Source organism: Pseudophryne corroboree, chromosome 7 (genome assembly GCF_028390025.1).
Source record: "Pseudophryne corroboree isolate aPseCor3 chromosome 7, aPseCor3.hap2, whole genome shotgun sequence".
In the NCBI taxonomy this organism is placed as follows: domain Eukaryota; kingdom Metazoa; phylum Chordata; class Amphibia; order Anura; family Myobatrachidae; genus Pseudophryne; species Pseudophryne corroboree.
Window position 1 is genome coordinate 256,420,563 of NC_086450.1, and position 26,453 is coordinate 256,447,015.

A 26,453-nucleotide genomic window follows, 5' to 3' on the forward strand; every position below is an offset into this window, starting at 1 on the left:
TCTCAAACCCAGACTTTTGACACTGAATTATGTGATCGGACAGTGGGTGTCTTGCACCTTTTAATATATTTCTACGATGTTCCATATACCTAATATGCATTGTACGGATAGTCCTTCCCACATATTGCTTGCCACATAAACAGGTAATGACATATATGACATATGTAGAATAACAATTTAGAAATTCTTTTATCTGAAACTGTTCCCCCGTATTAGACGCTGTAAAAGACATGATCTTCCTTGGTAGATTCTTACAGGATAAACAATTGGTCTTACCACACTTATGAAAACCTGGCGGTTTATCGAGTAACCACATACATTCATTCTTTAATTTGCTTCCCCCCCGAAAATGACTTGGTACTAATTTTGAACGCAAATTCTCTGCCTTACGAAAAATAGTGAGACCCCTAGGATTTAGTTGAGGATATTAAAACCTCATCCAATAATAAGAGCGAAGTGTTTTTCCTTATTACTTGCTGAATCTGATGTGCACAGCTATTATATTTTGTAATAAATGACATATTTCTACTACCATTTATCTCCCCTATATATTTTTTTCTATTATTTTTTGGTTCCAATAAAACCGCTCTATCCAATTGCTCCACTTCTTCTAAGGCTTTTTCAAGTAATATTTGGGGGTATCCCTGTTCTAGGAATGATTGCATGAGAGATTTTGCCTGAATCCGATACATATCTACTGACGTGCAATTTCTCCTAATACGGACTAACTGACCCCTAGGAATATTTTCTTTCCAACTTTTTTTTATGTGAGCTGGTATATTGTAAATAATTATTTTGATCCACTGATTTGATGAATGTTTTAGTAATCACATTACCTTTATCTATGGAGAGCGCTATATCCAGGAAACTAATATCAGTAGTGCTATAATTATACGTAAATTTTAATCCATATTCATTAGTATTTAAACCTTCAGTGAACTTCAAAAGTGTATCAAAACTTCCACCCCAAATAATAAACGAATCATCTATAAAACGGCCATAGTATACCAGATCCGCGCCCAATCCCGCACCCCACACATGTTGATCCTCAAAGACCCCATATATAGGTTAGCAAGACTCGGCGCGAATCTGGCCCCCATAGCCGCACCCCGTGTCTGTAAATAATAATGTGAATCAAACAAAAAATAATTGTGTGTTAATATGAATTTAATAGAATCCAATATAAAGGCACGTAGAGAGTCAGAGACCTCATCTAAATCAAGATATTTTGATACAGCCTTCAAACCTCCTTCATGCGGAATATTGGAATAAAGTGATTCAACATCACGCGTAATTAAATAATAACCTTCTTTCCAAACTATTTTATTAATTATATTCAGAAAATGTTGTGTATCCTTTATATGTGATCTCAAACTCTCCACATGCCCCTGTAAATAGTGATCAACAAAAAAAGACAAATTATTAGTGAGAGAACCCACTCCCGAAATAATAGGACGTCCCGGTGGATTAGGGATTGTTTTATGGATTTTTGGTAAATAATAAAATGTGGCCGTGACTGGGTGTGGACATAATAAAAATTTAAATGTTTCCCTGGATATAGCGCCCCCCGCCAGTGCATCATCCAATAGTTCCACATATTCCCTCAGGAATAAGGCGGTGGGGTTAGATTTCAGTTTACAATAGAATGTTTCATCATTCAACTGCCTAAGGCACTCCTTTATATAATCCTCTGTATCTAATATAACCACCCCACCGCCCTTATCCGCGGGTTTAATGATAATCCTTTTATCTTGTTGAAGGCTCTTCATTGCCTTGCGTTCCCCAGGGGTCAGGTTGTCTCCATACCAGTTTTTCTCTGCTTTCTCACAAATATTTTTGAAGCCCATGAGAGTGGCTTTATAAAAACTTTCCACATAAGGCCTTTTATATTTTAATGGATAGAAATCTGAACTTTTTTTATAGATTTTTTCTGTATCATATATGTACATACACTTCTCTTGTTCTAAATTAGATTCTCCATCTGACCCTTGTTGCAATGATTCCAGTATCTCAACAGCAATATCATCATCCTAGGGCTAGCATCACTATCCTGTGCTTTTATTGCCTTTAGCGCAAAATAGCGCTTTCGGCTAAGGGTACGTGTATATCTGTTGAGATCTACGAATAATTGAAACAGGTTTGGTTTAGCTGCTGGGGCATAATTAAGACCTTTCTCCAAAATATTAATTTCCTCCTGTGTGAGTACTCTCTTAGACAGATTTAAAATCCCTTTCCCACCTGCTAGGTGTGTTCTCTTCTGCACAGGGTTTTTGTTCTGTGTCCTTCTCCCTCCTCTGCGTCCCCTAGCTCTCTGTTTCTGTCTCTCTTTCTCTGGAATTTTGTCGTCTGCCAAGTGTTCAGATTTTGACCGGTCCCTAAAAAAGTCTTATTACAGGGGGTGGTGTCATAATCATCTTCCGTTTCTGATGGTCTGGTATTGGTTCTAAATCTTTCTCTCGGTGTATCTGCTTGTCTCCTCATCTTGTTCTAAAGGTTGATACCTGTTTCTATGTGCCCAATTCTTATTTGGCCTCTCTCTCTGTACTGCTTCTCTCTCTTTCCATTCCTGTCTGGGATAACGATGATGTATGGGCTGTCTGAACGATTTTTTTCTATAATCTTGAGATTTATATTTATAGGTCTGATAGTCTCGATCAAATGGTTTATTTCTTTTATTATAATCATATACCTTCCCACTTTGATAATCTGTAACATCTCTCTCCATTTTGTTTTCCTTCCTAGTTATCAATGATTGTTCAAATTCCTCCAACTTTCTATTTACCTTCACATCTCTTTCCTTATATTCTTTAGATTCCTCATACACTTTTAATAGAGTGTGAACCTTTTCAATCTCCACCTGGAGCTCATTTACCCGTTGTTTTTTATATTTTATAAGCAACTTGATTACATTTTTTGAACAATTATCTAGAATGGTATTCCATTCTTCTGTGAATTTTTTATCATCTTTGAATGTAGACTCTTTCAAAATTCTTAGGCCCCTAGGTATAAGATTCCTATCCAGATATTTTTGTAAGGAGATTTGATCCCACCATTGCTTTGTTTCCATTATACATAGTTGTTCTAATTTATTAAACAACCTATGCTTATTCTACATATGTCACATATGTCATTACCTGTTTATGTGGCAAGCAATATGTGGGAAGGACTATCCGTACAACGCATATTAGGTATATGGAACATCGTAGAAATATATTAAAAGGTGCAAGACACCCACTGTCCGATCACATAATTCAGTGTCAAAAGTCTGGGTTTGAGAAAGTTAGGATGATAGCTGTGGAACAGATAAAGAACACTATACGGGGGGGCGACCGTTTTGGTTTATTGTGTAGGCGTGAAGCATACTGGATATATAAATTGGATACACTGATGCCAGGAGGCTTAAATGATATGGTGGAACTGAATGGAGTTTGAACTCCCGAAGTCTGAATAATTTCTATTTGGGAGGAGTATCTCTGTAGGGAAAATGTTATAGTATATATTGTTATAACTTAACTTTGCTCAAATGGGCTATGCTACTAAATAATTTTCATTTTTCTGTGGTTGTCTCTAAATAATTTTCATTCTTGTGTTTATTTCTATGAGGGGGCTGTTGTCTCCTTTGAGAGAAATATATGGGCTTATGTCTAGTAATAGGTATAGGGCTTGAAGCATAAGCCTTATGTGTGTATATATAGGTATAAAGGATGAGTCTGATAGAAGATGCGCTACATATATATATATATATATATATATATATTAGAAACGCCAGATGGCGCCATATTTAGAATTGTAACTGAGCTATACCGGTGTATGTATATAAATAAAAGTGTGTGTCTTTTTATATTTTTGTTTTTGTGGTGATAATAATAAGATTATCTAGTGAGCTGTGAAATTACTTAGTTTAGAGAATATTTCTTGATCAAGTATAATGAAAGGGAGGTTTGCAGTATAAGAATTGAAGTTGCACATGTCCAGTGAGTATTACGGAAAACGAGGCTTGAACCGCATGAGGAGTGTCAAAGTCAGAAAAATATCACGCTGCACAGTGCCATATATGCACCTCATGCGTGTGCCCGCTGCACGTGCATGAGCCCTCCCGTGCGTGCATATACTCGCAGTCGCGTGTACTCGCATGCGCACGGTATGCGCATTTACGGTAGAGTTTGTGTGCGTCTAGCGGGCGACTCAATCGTTACATATTTTAGTCATATATGGTATTTTGTAGATTATGGTCCCGTTGATAGAATCTGAAAGTTTAGTTAATGTAGCATGTTCAGAGACAAAGAGATCCCTCTTTGTTTGATACGAAGGGTCAGACAGGGGTTACACAGTGGTGTTTAGTATCCATCGGAAGGGTATATAATTAGCAATATTCCGGTGTTGGTTAGAAACGGATTAATCGCTCGTGCGTATAGTTATGACTATAAGAAGTTTATGGACATTTACTATATTTGCAGTTTATTACCCATGCGGCGGGAAACCTGAGTTTCCCTCCCACTTGAGCAGTTTGAAATAGTCACAGCCCACCTGTATGAACCAACCTATGACCTTTTGTTATAATGCGGAGACGGATTCCTGTGTCCAATGAACAATAAGAATGAAGGGACCATTGTACTGTACTGTGTGTAAGTGTATATAAAGACAAGCCGACCTGGGCCAGCTCTACTCTACTCTTCTCAACGGTTCTCATCACTGATAAATCGGGAGCTGGATATCCAGGAAGGCGCTTGCGATTGTTTCCCCTTGTGCGTAAGTTCTCTGCAGCCATTTTACCTCCTATTTGTTGTAAGCCATTCTCTCTCTCCTTCCCCTTAAATGAAAGTGTTGCTATTGTATTTTAACGTGTAGTAATTCTGTTAGATATTTATGTTAGCCTGGTAGTGTATAAACTGTACTGTATATTCTTTTGCAATTGAATGTTCATTCTCTCTCTTAAAGGTGTTAGAACCTTAGACCGGTATTTGAGTGTTTATTATATTTCTAAAGGGTTCTCTGAGCGTCTCAGTCGCTCATACAGCACACCTGCCTTTCGAAAAAGACGCCCTGCTGGCGTTGAAACGCGTTAAGGATACAGGCTCTTTCCCTGCAAGGATTCACACTCCTATCAGCTGCTGCTCTAACGCAAAATCCGTGCACAGGAGCCCGTCAATTCAGCACCGTCATCGGGAGCACCTGCATTGCATCTCCAATCCCCGTTGCCACGGCCGACTACGCCACTTGGGGAAGTGATTAACAACGGGTGCTGTTCCCTCGCAGCCCGGCGCAGACCGGCAGACTCCGGAACACCAGCAAAACAGCCTCCTGTCTGCAAGTGCGGAGGTACCGGAGGTAGCGCGAACCATCTGAACGGCTCGTTGAGGCTCCCTGCACGGCGCAGCATCAATCATACCCGCTGAGGCTCTGGTGTGTGTCTCTGACAGATCGGCGAGACGACACCAGGGAGCAAGGACAGAACAGGCTCCTGCCCAGCGGAGGTAATTCACCAACGCACCTTTAAAACCAGCAATCCACTGCAATGGATTTGTGACGTACACAGTACCTTTTGGTACACTAAGGCGTGAGTGACCCATGTTAAGATATCACACTTATTAGTAACATACATCTTTTATTTAAATTTTATGTGTACCAAAGTGTATCTAATATAGTTAAAAATCCTCCAGGCGCAGTTACTTAATAAATATGTGCATATAAGTTCACTTACTATAAATGATTCTCTGAGGAATTGATTTAGCAGCTCTAATATAGTGCACATTTTTATTACTGTGAAATCTGTCACATTATTTTATTCTCCCGGGAGTGTGTTGTAACCTTTACACATTGTATATAAATAAATGTTTTTTTATTTCATCTGATTGTCAAGCGCCACTTGTTATTTGTTGGTTAGTGTTTGTTGCAAGGGATTGGCAATTCCCTTTATCAGGAGGCTGCTGACAATCAAAGTGCAGTGCTTCTCACCTAAGCGCTTAGTTCTCTTCTTCCATGCTCATACAGCTTTTAAACTGACAAGGTTACATTGCGTTGCATCTACACATTATCACTGCATAAAGGTTTACAGTATAAGTACATTCTTTAAGGTATAGTTATTAAGGTTTAATTCTGTGAGCGTCAGCGCCGCTTGTGATCTCCTCGTGGTCTTGAGCGTCCGCTACGCTGGTAGCGTATCATTACGGTAATCGGCAGCCTATGGTGTGCTTGATACCAACAGCGTATTCTCGCGAGCGTTTGTGTCGCTCGAGCGGCTCGCTCCCAATACAGCGTCCGCTACGCTAAGGGCGTACCCTTACGGTACCTCGTGCGCCAATTGCGTACTGTGTCTCTTAACCTTTTATGGTGTTTAATATAGGGTAAATCTGTAGGCTTTATCAATTGGGGGCTCCTCCGCTCTTCACATATCTGCACTAGGTAACTTTAGCAGACATTATCGGTCAGCAAAGGGTGGGAAGGTGGTATCCCTCGCAGTGCTGACCAGATAAGCGTCTGCTTCGCTTAGTAAGGAGTGCTGAGGGAATCCGGAACCGGAAGGTAAGAACAGTACGTTATTGTCTTTTAAAACTGTTTAGTTTCTGTTTTGCGTACGTACGCATAAGCACACACACCTGTATTTCTTGTTTAGTAGCATTTGTCCGTATATCATTCTCCTGATTGCCACATACCAGTGATAACGTGCCGAGAGATTTGTTATTAATAGTTAAAAGATAATAAGTAATATTTAAGAGAATAGTTGTAAAAGCACGCACACAGTCTCGCCTAGAAATACAAGGGAGATTTGGGTGGTGTCCAGTAAATGATTACACTTAAAGATCATTTACATTGATAAACGTGTAGTTGTGTTACTGTGGATGTACTTGGTCTGTGTACACGTGTCCTTACAAGGGCGGGGCGTACACGACGCAAGGGTCGACGCACGGAGCGTATATTACGCAACGGAGCGTACGGATACGCCCACATAATACAAACCGCACGATAGTATTGTTTTAGTAGGCGATAAGGAAGCAACGCGATAATAACGCAAATCTATCTCAAATCAAAAAAAAAAAAGTTAAAAGAAAAAAAAAAAACTTTCTCTGTTGCAATTCTTCTGGGTTAGACTATTACTGAATGAAAGGAATTCTGTACAGAAATAAGAGTGTTCGAATGTAAGAGTGTGTATATATAAGATTTCTCTTTTTTAACGAACGTGGGAACCATAGGCCAGTAGAAAGAGGTACACCAGCGAGAGTGATAGCGTGGGGTGGCTTGGGAGGCGTCCCTTGTTAGTCTCGACATATTAATGAGCAGTAGAGTCTGCTGTACATAACAGACCAGGAGGTCAAGGACCAGGAGGTTCAGGTACAGCAGACTAGAAGTAGAGAGCACAACCGAAGAGGGTTGGTGCGAGACCCATATAGGCCAACAAAGCTCATTGCTGAAGGAATTCGCAGCCGAAATTTTCGATTCCACTGATCGTTCCGCACATAAGATTAGTTGCTTGTGTGCAGATACGATTGTACCGCATGTGATTGTGTGCATTAGCGTGTCTTGAATATTCATAAGAACGCTACTTGCACATTGTTAACGTGATTTGTGTAATTTTTTTATTTTAAGGGAAGTAGCCTGATCACTCAGGGACATTCCAACGACTGATACTTGCTGGGGAGGATAGCATACTTCCACACGCCCGAGCAAGTAGACGTTCATAGGTGCCCTAGGTTGGGGTCGGAACCTCTGGGAACTTTGGTCGCCGTATTGGCCAGCGTGGGCGGGAGTTAAGTGGGCGGACCTCGAGGCAAAACCCCCACCGCAGCCTTACCCCGGACATCTTGGTTTTTGTAAGGGTTGCCGAAGACCCTGATTTGAAGTCAGAGGTAGTGAAAGCAGCACCTGCAAAGATGGGGGCCAGTTGTTCAGGTAAGGGGCGATCAACCGAGGTTCAGGTTGATTTGGTAAACCGACCAATCGGGTCGGCAAGGTATATCATGTGTGAGAAATATGGTCATCACACAGAGATGTTGTGCAATGAATGGGAAAGGATGACTGTGCATGACGGGGAGAAGTTTCCCCGGGTAGGTAGTTTTAACCCAGAAGTATTACAGAATTTAAGGAGAAGAGTTTGCCTGATTAAATCTTCAAAAAGGCGTATTAGACATTATGACTATTTAACATTGTGGCAACAGGAAGGTGAAATACAAAGGGGGTTGGCGCAAGCCACTGGATCTAACCCTATCAGGAAACTGATAGCCACTGCACCCCCACCACCATACATACCTGGAGAGAAATTTGTTGCAGAGAATGGCATACATGATAAATGTATAGAAGTTAAAGATAATGTAACCAAAGTAATTAATGCTAAAACGAATCCGTGCAAGTTGTACCCTGTTTTGAACTCTCCCCAGGATTGTGACCAAGAGGATGAGCCCACAACAATATCAGCACTCTCCCTAGCAGCCACCATAGCAGAAACAACCGTGGCACGACCCAACCCGTAAGATTAGTATCAAAGGCCCCTAGCGGAGGGACAGGTGAGGTCGTATCGACTGGTAAGTACGGCACCATACACTATGCTGAAACCATTTCACCACATGTTGTAGAATCTACTCAGAATGATGTTATTGGACTTAATCCTTTTAGGGTAACAGCAGTGCCAAATGGGAAAACTGAAGCCTCAGGAGCAACTCCTGTCAGGAACATCGCCATGCACTGTCCCTTTTCCCGAGCAGAATTAAGATCAATGATGTCTGAATTCCCTGATCCTAGGAAAGATTTAGTTGCATGTCAAAAGTATATTAGAGAGCTAGGAAATTCTGCAGAGCCAAATAACAAAGATTGGAGGACAGTTTTGAGGGCATGTTTACCCCCCAATGTTGATTCGTTAAAGTTTATCGCTGATTGCAAGTTAGATGAGGAAGTACCACTAACAGACGAGTATAATCAGGATAATGTAAAGAGAATCAACTTACAGTTAGGGGTATATTTTCCTGCAGTAGTAAAGTGGAATAAAATCTTTACAATAAAACAAAAAGAAGGTGAATCCACACCAGAGTATTTTCACCGGGCTCTGCAGGATATGGCTAGGTACACTGGTATAGATGACATTAAAACTAATGTACACCACAGGGAAGTAGCTGTCTCTGTATTAATGGATGGGTTAAAAGAGGTTTTAAGGAATAGAATACAAACCACTAGGCCTGATTGGAGAGGTATGTCGGTGGATGCATTGGGAGAGGCTACTGCTGGGCATGATCGGAATATCATCAGACACAGGGAGTCACAGAGTGATAAGCTAAGGGCTGTAAGCATACAGGCCCTTACTACCTGGCCACCTCAGCCCAGAACTGTGACCCCTGTGGGTAAGTCAAGAGGTATAAAATGTTATGGTTGTCACAGAGATGGACAAATGGCACGTGATTGTAAAACAAGACAAATACAAAATTCATATCAACCCCCTAGACAACGACCTGATACGAGACATTGGGATCAAGGGCCGCAGAGGCGGAGCTATGAGCCACATGCAGGGGAAACAAAAAGGTACCCCCCAAGAAGAGACTGGCAAATCTCTGATAGTTCCCATCTACCCCCACCACAAGTAATTGCTGCCAGTGCGATTCAGGGGGGTCACCATACCCAATAGGGGTGTGGCCATACCTGTAATCTGCAGCCAGTGAAATTAATTGCGAGTTTTGGAAGTGAACCCGAGGTCACAATTGATGTAGCTGGTAAACCATTAAATTTCCTTGTAGATACGGGGGCGGCCAAATCAGTGATAAATTCGACAGTGGGCATGAGAACCACTGGTAAGACGATTCCAGCCATGGGAGTAACGGGAGTAGTACAACACTACCCTGTTAGCAAACCAGCAGAGATTACAATAGGGCCGTTGCGTACCAAGCATTCCTTTTTGCTGGCTGCATCGGCACCGACTAATCTCCTGGGAAGAGATTTATTGTGTAAAATGGGGTGCGTCATATATTGTACTCCTGAAGGTGTATTCCTAGACATACCTGAGAACCACGCTCAGGAAGTACAAGATATGCTAGACTCCCCATCAAAATTAATGTTACATACTGTTATGATAAATAGGAGTCCATCCCAGGTAGAAGAAATGACATCCCAAATACCAGAGTCACTTTGGACTAAAGATGGACAAGACACTGGATTAATGGCAAACGTAGCTCCAGTAGTTGTGCAAGTAAAAGATGGCAGGATAGCTCCAAAAATCCCACATTACCCTCTGAAGCCAGAGGTGGAGTTAGGAGTGTACCCCGTAATAGAGCGCTTGCTACAACAGGGCATTCTGGTAAGAACATCCAGCACTGCCAATAGTCCTATCTTCCCTGTTAAAAAGAGTGGGGGGAGGGGTTACAGGCTAGTGCAGGATCTAAGGGGGATTAACAAAATAGTTGAGAGTCAGTTCCCCGTAGTGCCAAATCCAGCTGTCATCCTTATGCAAATCCCTCCCACTGCGAAATTTTTCACTGTAATTGACCTCTGCTCCGCCTTCTTCTCAGTGCCTCTGCACCCTGACAGCCAATATTTGTTTGCGTTCACATACAGAGGAGTTCAATACACCTGGACTCGCTTACCACAAGGTTTCATTGACAGTCCAAGTATTTTCTCACAAGCCTTACATGATTGTTTACAGTCTTTTCAACCTGAGAGTGGAACAATATTAATACAGTATGTAGACGATCTACTTTTGTGTTCTGATTCACTCGAATCGTCCCTGAGAGATACGAAACAACTCCTGATTCATCTCTCAGAAACCGGACACAAGGTTTCAAAGGATAAATTGCAATTATGCCAGACTAGGGTAAAATATTTGGGACACTGTCTGACACAAGGACTGAGACACCTGACCGCTGATAGAATTCAAGCAATTCGAGACATGACTCTGCCACAAACCCAGCAACAGATCAGAAAATTTTTAGGAATGTGTGGGTATTGCCGTAACTGGATCCCAGGTTTTTCCATACTAGCATTACCTTTACAGGAGATGGTCTCATCAAACAGACCTGATCGGATTTCGCATACAGACGAATCTGAGATGGCATTTGAGAGACTTAAACAGTGCCTAACGCAGGCACCAGCATTAGGTATGCCAGACTATGGAAAACCCTTTGAGCTGTACGGAACAGAAAGTGCTGGTTGCGCGGCAGGCGTCCTAACCCAAAAGCACGGTGATGCCAGCAGGCCGGTAGCATACTACATCGCTCAGCTAGACACGGTAGCGCGATCCCTCCCCACATGCTTGCGAAGTGTTGCCGCGATAGCATTGCTAGTAACAAAAAGCGAAGATGTAGTGCTAGGACACAACCTCACAATCCATACACCGCATGCAGTGTCAGCCTTGTTAAATTCGGCCCAAACCAGACACGTCTCATCAGCGCGGTTTACAAGATGGGAATTGGCATTGATGGCCCCCGTAAACATCACCATAAAGAGATGCAGCGCATTAAATCCTGCAACGTATCTCCCAAGTGTGCCTGGACAGGCACAAAGGGTGGAGGATGAGAGTAATGGTGAAGGAGGATTTAATACAGAGAACGACACACATGATTGTATGGAATATTTGACCCAAAATTTCACGGCAAGGCCTGACATCAGTGACAACCCACTAGAAGATGTAGATTTTACTTTCTACACTGGCGGTAGTTGTCACAGACAGACGGACTCGGGAGACTTGTGTACTGGATACGCAGTCGTAGATGACCAAGGCACCATAGAAGCAGAACCGCTAGGCCCACCTCACTCAGCTCAGGTTGCTGAACTGGTTGCCCTAACCAGAGCATGTGAATTGGCTAAGGGAAAGTCAGCCAATATCTATACCGATTCTAGATACGCCTTCGGGGTAGTCCATGATTTCGGAGCCCTATGGCGCCTCAGAAATTTCATGACGGCAGCTGGTACACCGGTAGCGCATGCAGCTCACATCAAAAGGCTTCTAACAGCGATACAGGAACCCGACAGAGTGGCTGTTATCAAGTGTAAAGCACATACATATAGCCAAGACCCGGTATCACTTGGTAACAGCCGAGCAGACGAAGCTGCTAAGTTAGCAGCTGGTACCCCCAGACAGACAGACAGACATCACACAACTGATGGTATTTAATACTGTTAACACACAGAAATTGTGTGAAATGCAAAATTTGTGTTCCCCACAGGAAAAGGCAGTCTGGAGGTTAAAAGGATATGGCCAGGAGTCCTCAGGACTCTGGACAGATGGACAGGGTAAACCAGTGGCACCAAGAGCATACCTTCCAAGTCTAGCGGAAGCAGCACACGGGCTGACTCATCTGGGCAAAGAAGGGATGTGTAAGCTAGTAAGAGCTTACTGGTGCGCCCCAGGATTTTCTTCCCATGCAGGTAAGAGAGCAATGACATGCCTCACCTGCTTGAGGAAGAATATCGGGAAAGCAATACCAACAGAACCATCTCATATCCCACCAACAGACGGCCCTTTTCAAGTAATACAGATTGATTTCATACAATTACCCCCTTGTCGAAATTTGAAGTATGTACTAGTTTGTATAGATGTGTTTTCAAATTGGGTCGAAGCATTTCCTGCGGCCACAAATACCGCTATGTTTACTGCTAAGAAAATTGTGCAGGAATTTGTGTGTAGATACGGTATCCCTAGAATAATTGAAAGTGATAGGGGTACCCATTTTACAGGTGATGTCTTTCAAGGAATGTGTAAGTTGATGGGAATTAATAGTAAGCTGCACACTCCGTACCGCCCCCAGGCGAGTGTGAAGGTAGAAAGAGTAAACAGCACTATTAAAAATAAATTGAGCAAAGTTATGGCAGAAACAGGATTGACATGGCCAGAAGCTTTACCCATTGTACTATACAGCATCAGAACCACTCCCAGGTCCCCTCTTAATCTGTCCCCCTTTGAAATTCTGTTTGGTCGACAACCGCATGTTATGATTAACCCTCAGGATGATTTGAAGTGTAACAATGAAGTGACTGTAAAGTACTTGGTTAAGATGGAGTAAACAGCTAAGGAATCAGAATGATAATTTGAAGTTGGTGATTCCTGATCTGCCAGATAGTAATTGTCATGACATTGAACCTGGGGATTATGTAATGATACGGAATTTTCTACGCTCAGGTTGCCTTATTGACAGATGGGAAGTACCATACCAAGTCTTATTGATTAGCACGACAGCATTGAAGGTTGCCGAGAGAGAGACTTGGGTTCATTCGTCCCATTGTAAGAAGGTTGCTGATCCAGAGAGGTCTTGTGATAAAGAACAGACGGTAGAGGAAGTTGTATCACTGGAGTGTCTGTTTCAGGAAGATTGAGACGGCACCTGAGCATTGAGAATAATAAGATCGGAGGCAGTTGTCGATCCCCTGTTCCCTTTTATTGTTTTTCTCCACCTCCCATCCCATCTCCCTCAATTATTTCTTTCCCCCTTCTCATTTTTCTCCATTTCCTCCTATAAGATGGTTTTAAGAAAAAAGAGGAAGAGGGGATTCTGTATTGTCGACGCACAGAAAAAACTAATTCTAAAATATAGCCTTTATTAGATATGTATTAAAATATGAATATAATTAATTCATTCCCAACTACAGTGAAACATAGAATTAAAATCACAGACAAACAGGTAAGTGAATCTAAACAAAGGATTGAAAATTTGTGAATAAAGATTTTAAAAAGCGTGTCCACGTGTGTTTGTAAGTATATCTTAGTATTCGGGGTTACTATATTGGTACAGATACCATGGCGTCGACAATACAGAATCCCCTCTTCCTCTTTTTTCTTAAAACAGTCTTGATACACTGTAGTTGACTGCACCCCCTAAATTAAATTAACATTGTGTACAATATAAAATAGGGGTCATACAAGTGAATGTATGGTGATGAGTCATATACATTCACCCAAGATTATTACAATACTGATTGTTTGAGTGTGCAGATATCCAGTTCTGTGCCTCCTATAAGATGGACTTGCCCCAAGAGACTGTGATCCGGATTTTCCTGTTGACCATGATGTTGACCAGAGCAGTCTGTTCCGGCGAGAGTACCATGGAGGTCGAGAGAGGTTCTGGAATGGGTTCTGATGACAGAAATGGAGGCGTAGATTTCCAAGAACAACATAATCACCAAGCAAAGGTGAGTATCAGAAAACGATCTGGTAGCATTGACCATAGAAGGAACTGTGAAGGATTGTTAGCTGAAGAAAATTGCATCTGTAGGCATTGTGATAACTTAGTTGAGGATGGGTGCATCAAGAAATGTCAGTCCAGTTTTAACATTAACATGGACCGACATCCATTGGGTGACTATCACTCATTAGTGGGTAAGGTGTTAAACCAAACAGACTGCTGGGTATGCTCTCAAGTACCTCAAGGTCACAGCAAGTCAGGACTAGTACCATTTCCTTTAACGATAGGGGAGGTACTTGAGTTAAGTGGCGGGAGGCCGGTGGACAAGAGGTTTAACATTTCTAGTCCTCCTAGTTTGAAGCTCCACCAATACCATGTGGATAGGTCCTTAGTGTGTTTTAATATTTCCAATCCCCGAAAGCCGGGAAATTGGGAAGTGTCATGGAATAACAAAACCGTGACCTTTTCATATAGAGCCGATAGAATGCCTACAGATACAGAGCTTATACGCCACATAGCCGATAGTGGAAAATATTTCCGATATAGGTATACCCTAGGAAGTAGGACCATGAGAATTGGAGAAGTATCACCAGGATACTGTGCATATATCATACAACCGGATACGTGTACTAGACAGATGGGAGAATTAGGGTTAGGAGGGTTCACATGGAAGATGTGTAACATGGTTCTAACATATTCAGTCCCATATGTTCTCCCCGATGATGCATATTTCATATGCGGGAGAAAGGCGTATAAGTGGCTTGCCCCAAACTCAGAGGGATTATGTTATATTGGAAAAGTATTGCCTGAGGTAATGACTGTATCACATACCAAAATGAAAGATATTCACCGCAGTGCCCCAGCTCCTTATACTCACACTCATTACGAGCACATCGTCAAACGGCACCTGATAGAAAGAACAGAGCATCCGGCTTCTGACCTGATCCATGAATCCACCGGGATTCAATTCCTAATCGCGTTAGATATCACTCGTACCGCCAGAGGAGTGATAAATTATAAATATATATCTGCGCTTGCAAATTTATTAGACAATATCACTGAAATGTATGATGACACATTCAGGTATACTGGGAGAGAGTTACAAGCCTACAAAACAGAACTGGTTCAGCATAGGATGATTCTCAATTATCTCACGGCTGTGACAGGCGAATATTGTGTTACCCTAGCGACTCAGTATGGAATAAAGTGCTGCACGTATATTACAAACAGCACTGAGGACCAAGCCGAGGTCATAGACCAAAAGATGGATGACATTTTGCAATTAAAATGGGAGTTCCGAAGGAAACACAATCTCACCCTTACTGCTGTGGGTAATGAGCTGACCGGTTGGGTGTCATGGTTGAACCCACGAAATTGGTTCTCTGGTTTAGGAGAATGGGCTCAAGGAATTATAATGGATGTAGGTAAATTTCTTTTGTGTATTCTGGGTGTCATCATATTGGTCGGTCTGATATTTAGATACGTTCGGGTTTTAACAAAGTGTAAACGTAGCGCCCGAGTGATGAGTTTAAGAAGTGAAGATACTGTAATAACAACGACTGATTTGATTTACGACCCAACCATTGAGACAATGTTGTGATGAAAATGTGATTCCACGGTCCGTTTCTTTCACCCGTTTCTCCTTTGTTTTCCTTCAAGGTACAAAGACATCCGCTTAGAAGAAGAATTTGACAACCTTTTACACAGACCATTGATGGACAATGCCATAGACCCCCAATATCCCTAGCGATTTTAAAATTTTACGATAGCCCAACAATTTTGTAAGTCTATGGACATTGAGAAAGCTTTTTGCTCAAGCAATTATAGCAAAAGCATCGGGAGACTACAGTCAACATGTACATCCAGACAAGACTTCAATCAACAAATGTATATTAAACTCACATAGTTTATGACTGCATTTACCATAATTGCTCCTTATCTTCATCTCTACAACCTTCAGGTAATGACACACATAGTCGATAGGGAATATAGGCACAGATATCAGCACTCACATATCCCCCCCATTCATGTATCATCAACTAAAATGTGCTCCCCCATTTTGTTGCAACCAAAAGCCGAAAAGAGCTCGGTAAAGTTTGACAGCCCATCCACAGACCCGTACCACGGGATAAGAAGGAATTCAAATGTATACTTCGCAATACCTCGAAGCTTGATTTAAAACACGTACGGCACGATGATACATGACCCCTCAAACATGGACTCATACATGCATGCTTCTACTATTTCACTAGGTCATACCTTTTTCCCACCTTCTCTTCTCCCTTACCCAATCATAGAAATGTATTATACATGACATATATTTTTCTCTTTTTGAACTGTTTTAGGAAGTGGCAGTTATTGGTGACTGCCAAAGGGTGGACTGTCAAAGTCAGAAAAATATCACGCTGCACAGTGCCATATATGCACCTCATGCGTGTGCCCGCTGCACGTGCATGAGCCCTCCCGTGCGTGCATATACTCGCAGTCGCGTGCACTCGCATGCGCACGGTATGCGCATTTACGGTAGAGTTTGTGTGCGTCTAGCAGGCGACTCAATCGTTACATATTTTAGTCATATAATGTATTTTGTAGATTATGGTCCCGTTGATAGAATCTGAAAGTTTAGTTAATGTAGCATGTTCAGAGACAAAGAGATCCCTCTTTGTTTGATACGAAGGGTCAGACAGGGGTTACACAGTGGTGTTTAGTATCCATTGGAAGGGTATATAATTAGCAATATTCCGGTGTTGGTTAGAAACGGATTAATCGCTCGTGCGTATAGTTATGACTATAAGAAGTTTATGGACATTTACTATATTTGCAGTTTATTACCCATGCGGCGGGAAACCTGAGTTTCCCTCCCACTTGAGCAGTTTGAAATAGTCACAGCCCACCTGTATGAACCAACCTATGACCTTTTGTTATAATGCGGAGACGGATTCCTGTGTCCAATAAACAATAAGAATGAAGGGACCATTGTACTGTACTGTGTGTAAGTGTATATAAAGACAAGCCGACCTGGGCCAGCTCTACTCTACTCTTCTCAACGGTTCTCATCACTGATAATCGGGAGCTGGATATCCAGGAAGGCGCTTGCGATTGTTTCCCCTTGTGCGTAAGTTCTCTGCAGCCATTTTACCTCCTATTTGTTGTAAGCCATTCTCTCTCTCCTTCCCCTTAAATGTAATAGTGTTGCTATTGTATTTTAACGTGTAGTAATTCTGTTAGATATTTATGTTAGCCTGGTAGTGTATAAACTGTACTGTATATTCTTTTGCAATTGAACGTTCATTCTCTCTCTTAAAGGTGTTAGAACCTTAGACTGGTATTTGAGTGTTTATTATATTTCTAAAGGGTTCTCTGAGCGTCTCAGTCGCTCATACAGCTTTTAAACTGACAAGGTTACATTGCGTTGCATCTACACATTATCACTGCATAAAGGTTTACAGTATAAGTACATTCTTTAAGGTATAGTTATTAAGGTTTAATTCTGTGAGCGTCAGCGCCGCTTGTGATCTCCTCGTGGTCTCGAGCGTCCGCTACGCTGGTAGCGTATCATTACGGTAATCGGCAGCCTATGGTGTGCTTGATACCAACAGCGTATTCTCGCGAGCGTTTTTGTCGCTCGAGCGGCTCGCTCCCGATACAACGTCCGCTACGCTAAGGGCGTACCCTTACGGTACCTCGTGCGCCAATTGCGTACTGTGTCTCTTAACCTTTTATGGTGTTTAATATAGGGTAAATCTGTAGGCTTTATCAGGAGTGCGCATGCGCTAACCGCGGGATGCGGTATTTAAATGTCTATCTGTATAGGGAGACATCTATTACACTGAGGAAGCCGCCGATAAGGGTCCACAGGCAGAGAAACGCTTTTGTGAGGACGGGACATTATTGTTGCAGTCTATCTAAGGACGGGACATTACTACCATTATCTGCTGTATTGACCTGCAGGTGACACATCACTTTGAGCCGGCCGGCTGTTTCATATCCTTACCCCAGTGCTAAGGGGAGAATAAAGAGGAGTGCATTCCCTGCTTGGGACTCTGGAGAAAAGCTGTCAGTCCTCAATACCCTCACAGCTGCGAGGGAGAGGTATTTTAAGCTAGTATATCGCATGGTATACAATTAATCACCCTATGCTGCTTTTCATGTGTGTCTGAACCACTAACCGTTGTGGAAATAACTGCATGCTGCACTAAAACTTTACTTATCTCTGCACATGGAATCCAAGTTGGAATAACTACGAATTGAATAAGATTGAGATCTGACAATTAAAGCTGTGTTGGGAGACACAGGAGTATATGAACATTAGTGTGTGTCTAAACTTTGATTGTGTGGAGAATGGCTCACAGTCAGTTATAGATATTCTTAACTTTGAATTTTTAATTTTTAAATTATGCATTTTTCATAACCGTCCGGTTTACGTGTATTAATGTTGTAATGTTTATAAATTTGATATATAAATCTGTTGTCAAAGTAGTAGCGCGGTCTCATTGTTTTATTTCTTGGAAGTTTCTTCCCTGAGTGACTGCCCCTCATCCTCGGAGGCTTGCATTCGTGGTCACCAGGACCCAGTCCTGTATGCCGAATCTGCGGCCTTCACGAAGATGAGCACTCTGCAGCCACCACAGCAGAGACACCCTGGCCCTTGGTGACAGGGTGATCCACCGATGCATCTGAAGATGCAATTCGGACCACTTGTCCAATAGATCCTACTGGAAGATCCTCGCATGGAACCTGCCAAAGGGAAACGCTTCGTAAGAGCTACCATCTTTCCCAGGATTTGCGTGCAGTGATGCACCGACACCTGTTTTGGTTGCAGGAGGTCCCTGACCAGAGATGATCATTCCTGGGCCTTCTCCTCCGGGAGAAAAACCTTCTTCTGTTCTGTGTCCAGAACCATACCCAGGAACAGCAGACACGTCGCGGGAATCAGCTGCGACTTTGGGATATTCAGGATCCAGCCGTGCTGATGCAGCACTTCCTGAGATAGAGCTACGCTGACTAGCAACTGCTCCTTGGACCTCGCCTTTATCAGGAGATCGTCCAAGTACGGGATAATTATAACTCCCTTCTTTCTAAGGAGTATCATCATTTTGGCCATTACCTTGGTAAATACCCTCGGTGCCGTGGACAGACCAAACGGCAACGTCTGGCATTTGTAATGACAGTCCTGTACCACAAACCTGAGGTACTCCTGGTGAGGTGGGTACATGGGGACACCCTCTTCCAGGCTTGTAATAACCGCCCTGAGCGATTCCATCTTGAACTTCCTTATATAAGTGTTCAAGAATTTTAAATTTAGGATGGGTCTCACCGAACCATCTGGTTTCGGTACCACAACATTGTGGAATAGTAACCCCACCCCTGTTGAAGGGGGGGTACTTTGATTATCACCTGCTGGAAGTACAGCTTGTGAATAGCGTCCAGTACTACCTCCCTTTCTTTGGGAGCAGCCGGCAAGGCAGATTTGAGGTAACGGCGAGGGGGAGTGGCCTCTAACTCCAGCTTGTATCCCTGAGATACCACTTGTAGAACCCAGGGATCTACCTGTGAGCGAACCCACTGGTCGCTGAAGTTCCAGAGACGCGCCCCCACCGCACCTGGCTCCGCCTGTGGAGCCCCAGCGTCATGCGGTGGACTTAGAGGAAGCGGGGGGAGTATTTTGGTTCCAGGGAACTGGCTGTCTGGTGCAGCTTTTTCACTCTTCCACTGCCTCTGGGCAGAAAGGAAGCGCCTCTGACCCGCTTGCCTTTTTGTGGCCGAAAGGATTGTACCCGATAATACGGTGCTTTCTTAGGCTGTGAGGAAACCTGAGGTAAAAATGTCGACTTCCCAGCTGTTGCTGTGGATACTAGGTCCGAGAGACCATCCCCAAACAATTCCTCACTCTTATAAGGCAAAACCTCCATGTGCCTTTTAGAATCAGCATCACCTGTCCACTGCCGAGTCCATAATACTCTCCTGGCAGAAATGGACATTGCATTAATTTTAGATGCCAGCCGGCAAATATCCCTCTGCGCATCTCTCATATATAAGACCACGTCTTTAAAATGCTCTATGGTTAGCAAAATAGTATCCCTGTCTAGTCTCAATATTATCTGACAGGGTATCGGACCAAGCTGCTGCAGCACTACACACTGAAGCAATTGCAGGTCTCAGTATAATACCTGAGTGTGTATATACAGACTTCAGGATAGCCTCCTGCTTCTATCAGCAGGCTCCTTTAAGGCGGCCGTATCCTGAGACGGCAGTGCCACCTTTTTTTGACAAGCGTGTGAGCGCCTTATCCACCCTAGGGGACGTCTCCCAACGTAACCTGTCCTTTGGCGGGAAAGGGTACGCCATCAGTAACTTTTTAGAAATCACTATTTTCTTATTGGGGAAACCCCACGCTTCTTCACATACTTTATTCAATTCATCTGATGGGGGGAAAACCACTGGATGCTTTTTCTCCCCAAATATAATACCCTTTTTTGTGGTAACTGGGTTAATGTCAGAAATGTGCAACACATTTTTCATTGCCGTAATCATACAACGGATGGCCCTTGTGGATTTTACATTTGTCTCATCGTCGTCTACACTGGAGTCAGACTCCGTGTCGACATCTGTGTCTGCCATCTGAGGTAGCGGGCGTTTTTGAGCCCCTGATGGCCTTTGAGACGCCTGGGCAGGCACGGGCTGAGAAGCCGGCTGTCCCACTGCTGTACGTCATCTAGCCTTTTATGTAAAGGAGTTGACACTGTCGGTTAATACCTTCCACATATCCACCCACTCTGGTGTCGACCCCGCAGGGGGTGACATCACACTTATCGGCACCTGCTCCGCCTCCATATAATCTTCCTCATCAATCATGTCGACACAGCCGTACCGACACACACATACACAGGGAATGCTCTGACTGAGGACAGGACCCCACAAAGTCCTTTGGGGAGACAGAGAGAGAGTATGCCAGCACACACCACAGCGCTATATATCACAGGGAGTAACACTTTTGTACTGAGTGATTTCTCCCTATAGCAGCTTTTTTACACAGTTTTGCGCCTAAATTTTGTGCCCCCCCTCTCTTTTTAACCCTTGAGGCCTGGAAACTGCAGGGGAGAGCCTGGGGAGCGGTCTTCCAGCGGAGCTGTGAAGAAAATGGCGCTGGTGTGCTGCGGCAGATAGCCCCGCCCCTTTCTCGGCGGACTTCTCCCGCTTTTATATATGTTGTATGGCGAGGATTATGCACATATACAGTGTTATACACTGTATTTTGTGCTTTTAGCCATGGTAAGGTACTCTAATTGCTGCCCAGAACGCCCCCCCCCCCCCCCCCCAGCGCCCTGCACCCATCAGTGACCAGAGTGTGTGGTGTGCAGAGGGAGCATGGCGCACAGCTGCAGTGCTGTGCGCTACCTTAATGAAGACAGGAGTCTTCAGCCGACGATTTTTCCACTTCTCTTCGTTCTTCTGGCTCTGCGAGGGGGATGGCGGCGCGGCTCTGGGACCGGACGACCGAGGCTGGGCCTGTGTTCGATCCCTCTGGAGCTAATGGTGTCCAGTAGCCTAAGAAGCCCAAGCTAGCTGCAAGCAGGTAGGTTCGCTTCTCTCCCCTCTGTCCCACGAAGCAGTGAGTCTGTTGCCAGCAGATCTCACTGAAAATAAAAAACCTAACAAATACTTTCTTTTTCTAGAAGCTCAGGAGAGCCCCTAGTGTGCAACCAGCTTGGCCGGGCACAGAATTCTAACTGAGGTCTGGAGGAGGGGCATAGAGGGAGGAGCCAGTGCACACCAGGTAGTCCTAATTCTTTCTTAGATGTGCCCAGTCTCCTTCGGAGTCCGCTATTCCCCATGGTCCTTACGGAGTTCCCAGCATCTACTAGGACGTCAGAGAAATAGACATTGCATTAATTATGGATGCCAGCCGGCAAATATCCCTCTGTGCATCCCTCATATATAAGACGACGTCTTTAATATGCTCTATGTTAGCAAAATAGTATCCCTGTCGAGGGTATTAATATTATCTGACAGGGTATCAGACCACGCTGCAGCAGCACTACACATCCATGCTGAGGCAATTGCAGGTCTCAGTATAGTACCTGAGTGTGTATATATACAGACTTCAGGATCGCCTCCTGCTTTCTATCAGCAGGCTCCTTCAAGGCGGCCGTATCCTGAGACGGCAGTGCCACCTTTTTTGACAAACGTGTGAGTGCCTTATCCACCCTAGGGGATATCTCCCAACGTGACCTATCCTCTGGCGGGAAAGGGTACGCCATCAGTAACTTTTTAGAAATTACCAGTTTTTTTATCGGGGGAAGCCCACGCTTCTTCACACACTTCAACTCATCTGATGGGGGGGAAAAAACACTGGCTGCTTTTTCTCCCCAAACATAATACCCTTTTTAGTGGTACTTGGGTTAATGTCAGAAATGTGTAACACATTTTTCATTGCCGTAATCATGCAACGGATGCCCCTAGTGGATTGTGTATATGTCTCATCCTCGTCGACACTGGAGTCAGACTCCGTGTCGACATCTGTGTCTGCCATCTGAGGTAGCGGGCGTTTTTGAGCCCCTGATGGCCTTTGAGACGCCTGGGCAGGCGCGGGCTGAGAAGCCGGCTGTCCCACGGCTGTTACGTCATTCAGTCTTTTATGTATGGAGTTGACACTGTCGGTTAATACCTTCCACATGTCCACCCACTCTGGTGTCGGCCCCGCAGGGGGTGACATCACATTTTTTATCGGCACCTGCTCCGCCTCCACATAAGCCTCCTCATCAATCATGTCGACACAGCCGTACCGACACACGCACACACACAGGGAATGCTCTGACTGAGGACAGGACCCCACAAAGTCCTTTGGGGAGACAGAGAGAGAGTATGCCAGCACACACCACAGCGCTATTTAATCAGGGATTTACACTAACATAAAGTGATTTATCCCTATAGCTGCTTTCATATACAGTTTTGCGCCTAAATTTAGTGCCCCTCCTCTCTTTTTAACCCTTTGAGCCTGGAAACTGCAGGGGAGAGCCTGGGGAGCTGTCTTCCAGCGGAGCTGTGAAGAGGAAATGGCGCAAGTGTGCTGAGGGAGATAGCCCCGCCCCTTTTTCGGCTGACTTCTCCCGCTCTTATAATTATATTATGGCAGGGGATTTTTGCACATATATAGCTTATTAGGCTATATTATGTGCCATTTGCCAATGTAAGGTACTCTAATTGCAGCCCAGAACTCCTAGGAGCTCCCCTAGCTGTGACCGGCTCCTCCGGGCACAGTTTCTAAACTGAGTCTGGTAGGAGGGGCATAGAGGGAGGAGTTAGCCCCCAATATTAAACTCTTAAAGTGCCAGTGGCTCCTAGTGGAACCATCTATATCCCATGGTACTAATGTGGACCCCAGCATCCTCTAGAACGTTTGAGAGAATAATTTTACATGTATTAAGGAGGGAATGCAGGAAGTTAGCATTTCTGTGCATCATTGTGAAGGGGAGCAGAGAATAGCCAAGACTGAGAGAGTATATTGACAGGCTAGGGGTTTAGACTAATTAGCCATCGGTTTATCAAAGAAGCCAAAGATTGATGTCTTTGACCGATGGATTTAAACTGATATGAATGCTAAACAAGCCAGATTTAGAATTTATTAAAGTTGCCACTTTAAATCCATTGATCAAAGTCGCTGATCATTGGTGGCCTTGATGTAGTGCGGCTTAATAAATCTATCCCTAGGGCTGCAACATTTAAAAAAGGTACCAGTTGTGAGAAAAACCTGGCGCTAAGCTCTTTAAGGAAAATGTATAAAAATGTAATCATCAATTGTAAGGTACTTTGACCCATGAGATTCAGGTCTGCTAGTATGGTAATTAATAACCCTTTCCCACCACACAAATAACTCGGTATTAACCCGATATATTGCCGGGTCGGCAAGGGGCAATGACGAATTCCCGGGTTGCCTGACTCGTCAATTCAACCCAGGAATAAAGCAGTGTTATTCCTGGGTTAAATACCGGGTCAGGCGCAGTGTGAATGGGTTGCCGGGTCGATGCGACCCGAGACCCGTTCACTGCACTGGGAGAGGCAGCGCAGAGATGATCTCATCTCCCAGCGCTGCCTCCACAACTGCCCCCAATGCCGCGGCGGTCCCCGACCACGATTGCAACCCGACCTGGCATATTGCCGGGTCAGGGAAGTCAGTTTTAGGGTCCAATGCCGGGACGCACTCGAGAAGAGCCCATTTCCAATTTCCGGGTGCGACCTGGCATTTACGATGTGAAAGGGGTATAGTTAAAGGTGTATTCATACCCCTTTTATACTGCCAGAGGCAGGTCGCACCTGGGAGACTGACACGGGTGCTTCCCGGCTGGGACCCGCCTCAGGCCCTTCGCCGCCGCTGTTTCCAACCCGGCATATTTATCAAAAGGCATAAACTTCTAAAATCTCCTAAACCTATTATTAGTAATTTTTATTGTCCTTAAATTATTATTATTTTTTTATTACTTTAATGACAAGCAGCAACACTACTGTGGTCTTCCTTTGATAATGAGCAACTATTGAAAATATTCATTTTGGAGGGGGACTTACTTTTATAATGAAACGTTTAATTGACTTGGAAGCATAATATATCAACAGTGTGTTACAAGAATATTTTATGCAGCTCTATTGCTTTAAATTGTTTACATAGAGAGAATGGCGAAAAACCTGTCCTTATTTCTTAGTAATTCAGATGCAATCATAAAGACAACATATACACAGTGCTGGCTTTGGAATCACTATACTAATCCCCAAATTCAACAGGAATAAACATTGGGGAGGAACCATTTTGCATGTAACAGTAATGATTGCTATAATACACAATGCACATACTGTACATTCAAAATAATCTGCAAAAACTCACAAAACTGAGTCTATAAATGATTCATTTAAATAACCTTTCAGTAAACGTGATGCACATGCTGTAAACAAATATTTTCCAATAATTGTTCCTTACCTGATACTCTGGATACTCGAACATATAGGTCATACTGCAGCTGTTCATTTCATACACGAAGAATACATCTCTAATGCCTATGGCTACTAATAGCACTAAGAAACCATTAAATATAGCGCTTACAAGTTTCATTTCTTATAAATGTAACTCTAAAAATTCTTAAATTCACAATGTATTAAGAAATTAGATTACGACTGAAAAATGTGGTTTCTAATATAAAAAAAAAACCACAGCTCTACACTGGCAGCTACAGCATTAAACTGCATAATAAACTCTTCTTCCCCTAACAGCAAGACGACAGCATTACTTCCTGACAATCCCAAGAACCGGCCACGCTGATTGGAAAATGTTATGTAATTTCTATTGGCAGTTTTAACGCGTGCATCGATTGGTTGTCTACGAAGGAGCGTTTGAAATATGACGCTGCGATTTCAGTGATAGGAACGTTGGACTCAGTCGGAGTATGCCAAAGGTGATGCGCTAATTGCTTTAGGAATATACAGTATATCTAGGGCCGCCACGGGAGAGCGTGTGCTAATTACCAGGGCACGGGCTTGTTCGAAAGGCAGGATCAGCAACAGTCTGGAAGCGATCACACTAGGGATGACCATCGAACATCGATGATTCGAAATAATCGATGGTCTTTTACCAGATGGTTTCCGCCGCCGATGGTAAAGAGCTATCAAATATTTTTTTTCTCTAATGTGTCAGGGACACGGAGCATAGCATAGTATATAGGCGGTGCTCAGCAGACTCGAATCCAACAATTTATGCAAGCCAGTGGCGGAACTAGCGAGCGGTGGGCCCAGGTGCGACAAAATGCTTTGGGCCCCCCACATCCCATCCAAGTCCACCCCCTCACCCCTGGAGAGGATCTGGTGAGGTGGACCTGCTCAGGGCCAGAGAAATGGATACCTAGCAACAGTGCCGTAACTAGACATTTTAGCACTGTGTGCAAGAAACGGCATCGGAGCCCCACCCCTGCATGCAAAACAGGGGCAGTGCGCGCCGTAGCCGCGCGCAAAAATACATAGTGGCGTGGCTTCGTGGGGAAGGGGTGTGGCCACAAAATAATACCAATTCATAAAACGGTGCACAGTAGTCTCCATTATTCAAATTAAGCCGCACAGTAGCACCACTACACCAGGTAGAGACCCTTTTACACCTTACGACGGACAGATTCCTCTTTTTACACATTACGGCAGACCGCATCCCCTTTTTACACATTACGACAGACAGCGTCCCCCTTTTTACACATTACGGCAGACAGCGTGCACTTTTTACACATAACGGCAGACAGCGTGCCCTTGTTACACATAGCGGCAGACAGCGTACACTTTTTACACATAACGGCAGACAGCGTGCCCTTGTTAAACATATCGGCAGACAGCGTA

At 43.7% G+C, this 26,453-nt stretch overlaps 1 protein-coding gene across 2 annotated transcripts in view; it reads right to left on the minus strand.

Moving 5' to 3' along the window:
* PGAP1 (post-GPI attachment to proteins inositol deacylase 1) overlaps window positions 1-25,471 on the minus strand; it is a 1,346,394-nt gene extending 1,320,923 nt beyond the window's left edge. Inside the window, exon 1 of one of the 2 annotated variants that reach the window (XM_063934105.1) lies at window positions 25,060-25,471. In XM_063934105.1, coding sequence (XP_063790175.1) covers window positions 25,060-25,191 — 132 coding nt within the window. In that variant the 5' untranslated portion in view covers window positions 25,192-25,471. The remainder of the gene's footprint in view (window positions 1-25,059) is intronic. The other variant, XM_063934104.1, reaches the window with a different exon arrangement.
* Between the last annotated feature and the right edge of the window lie 982 nt (window positions 25,472-26,453).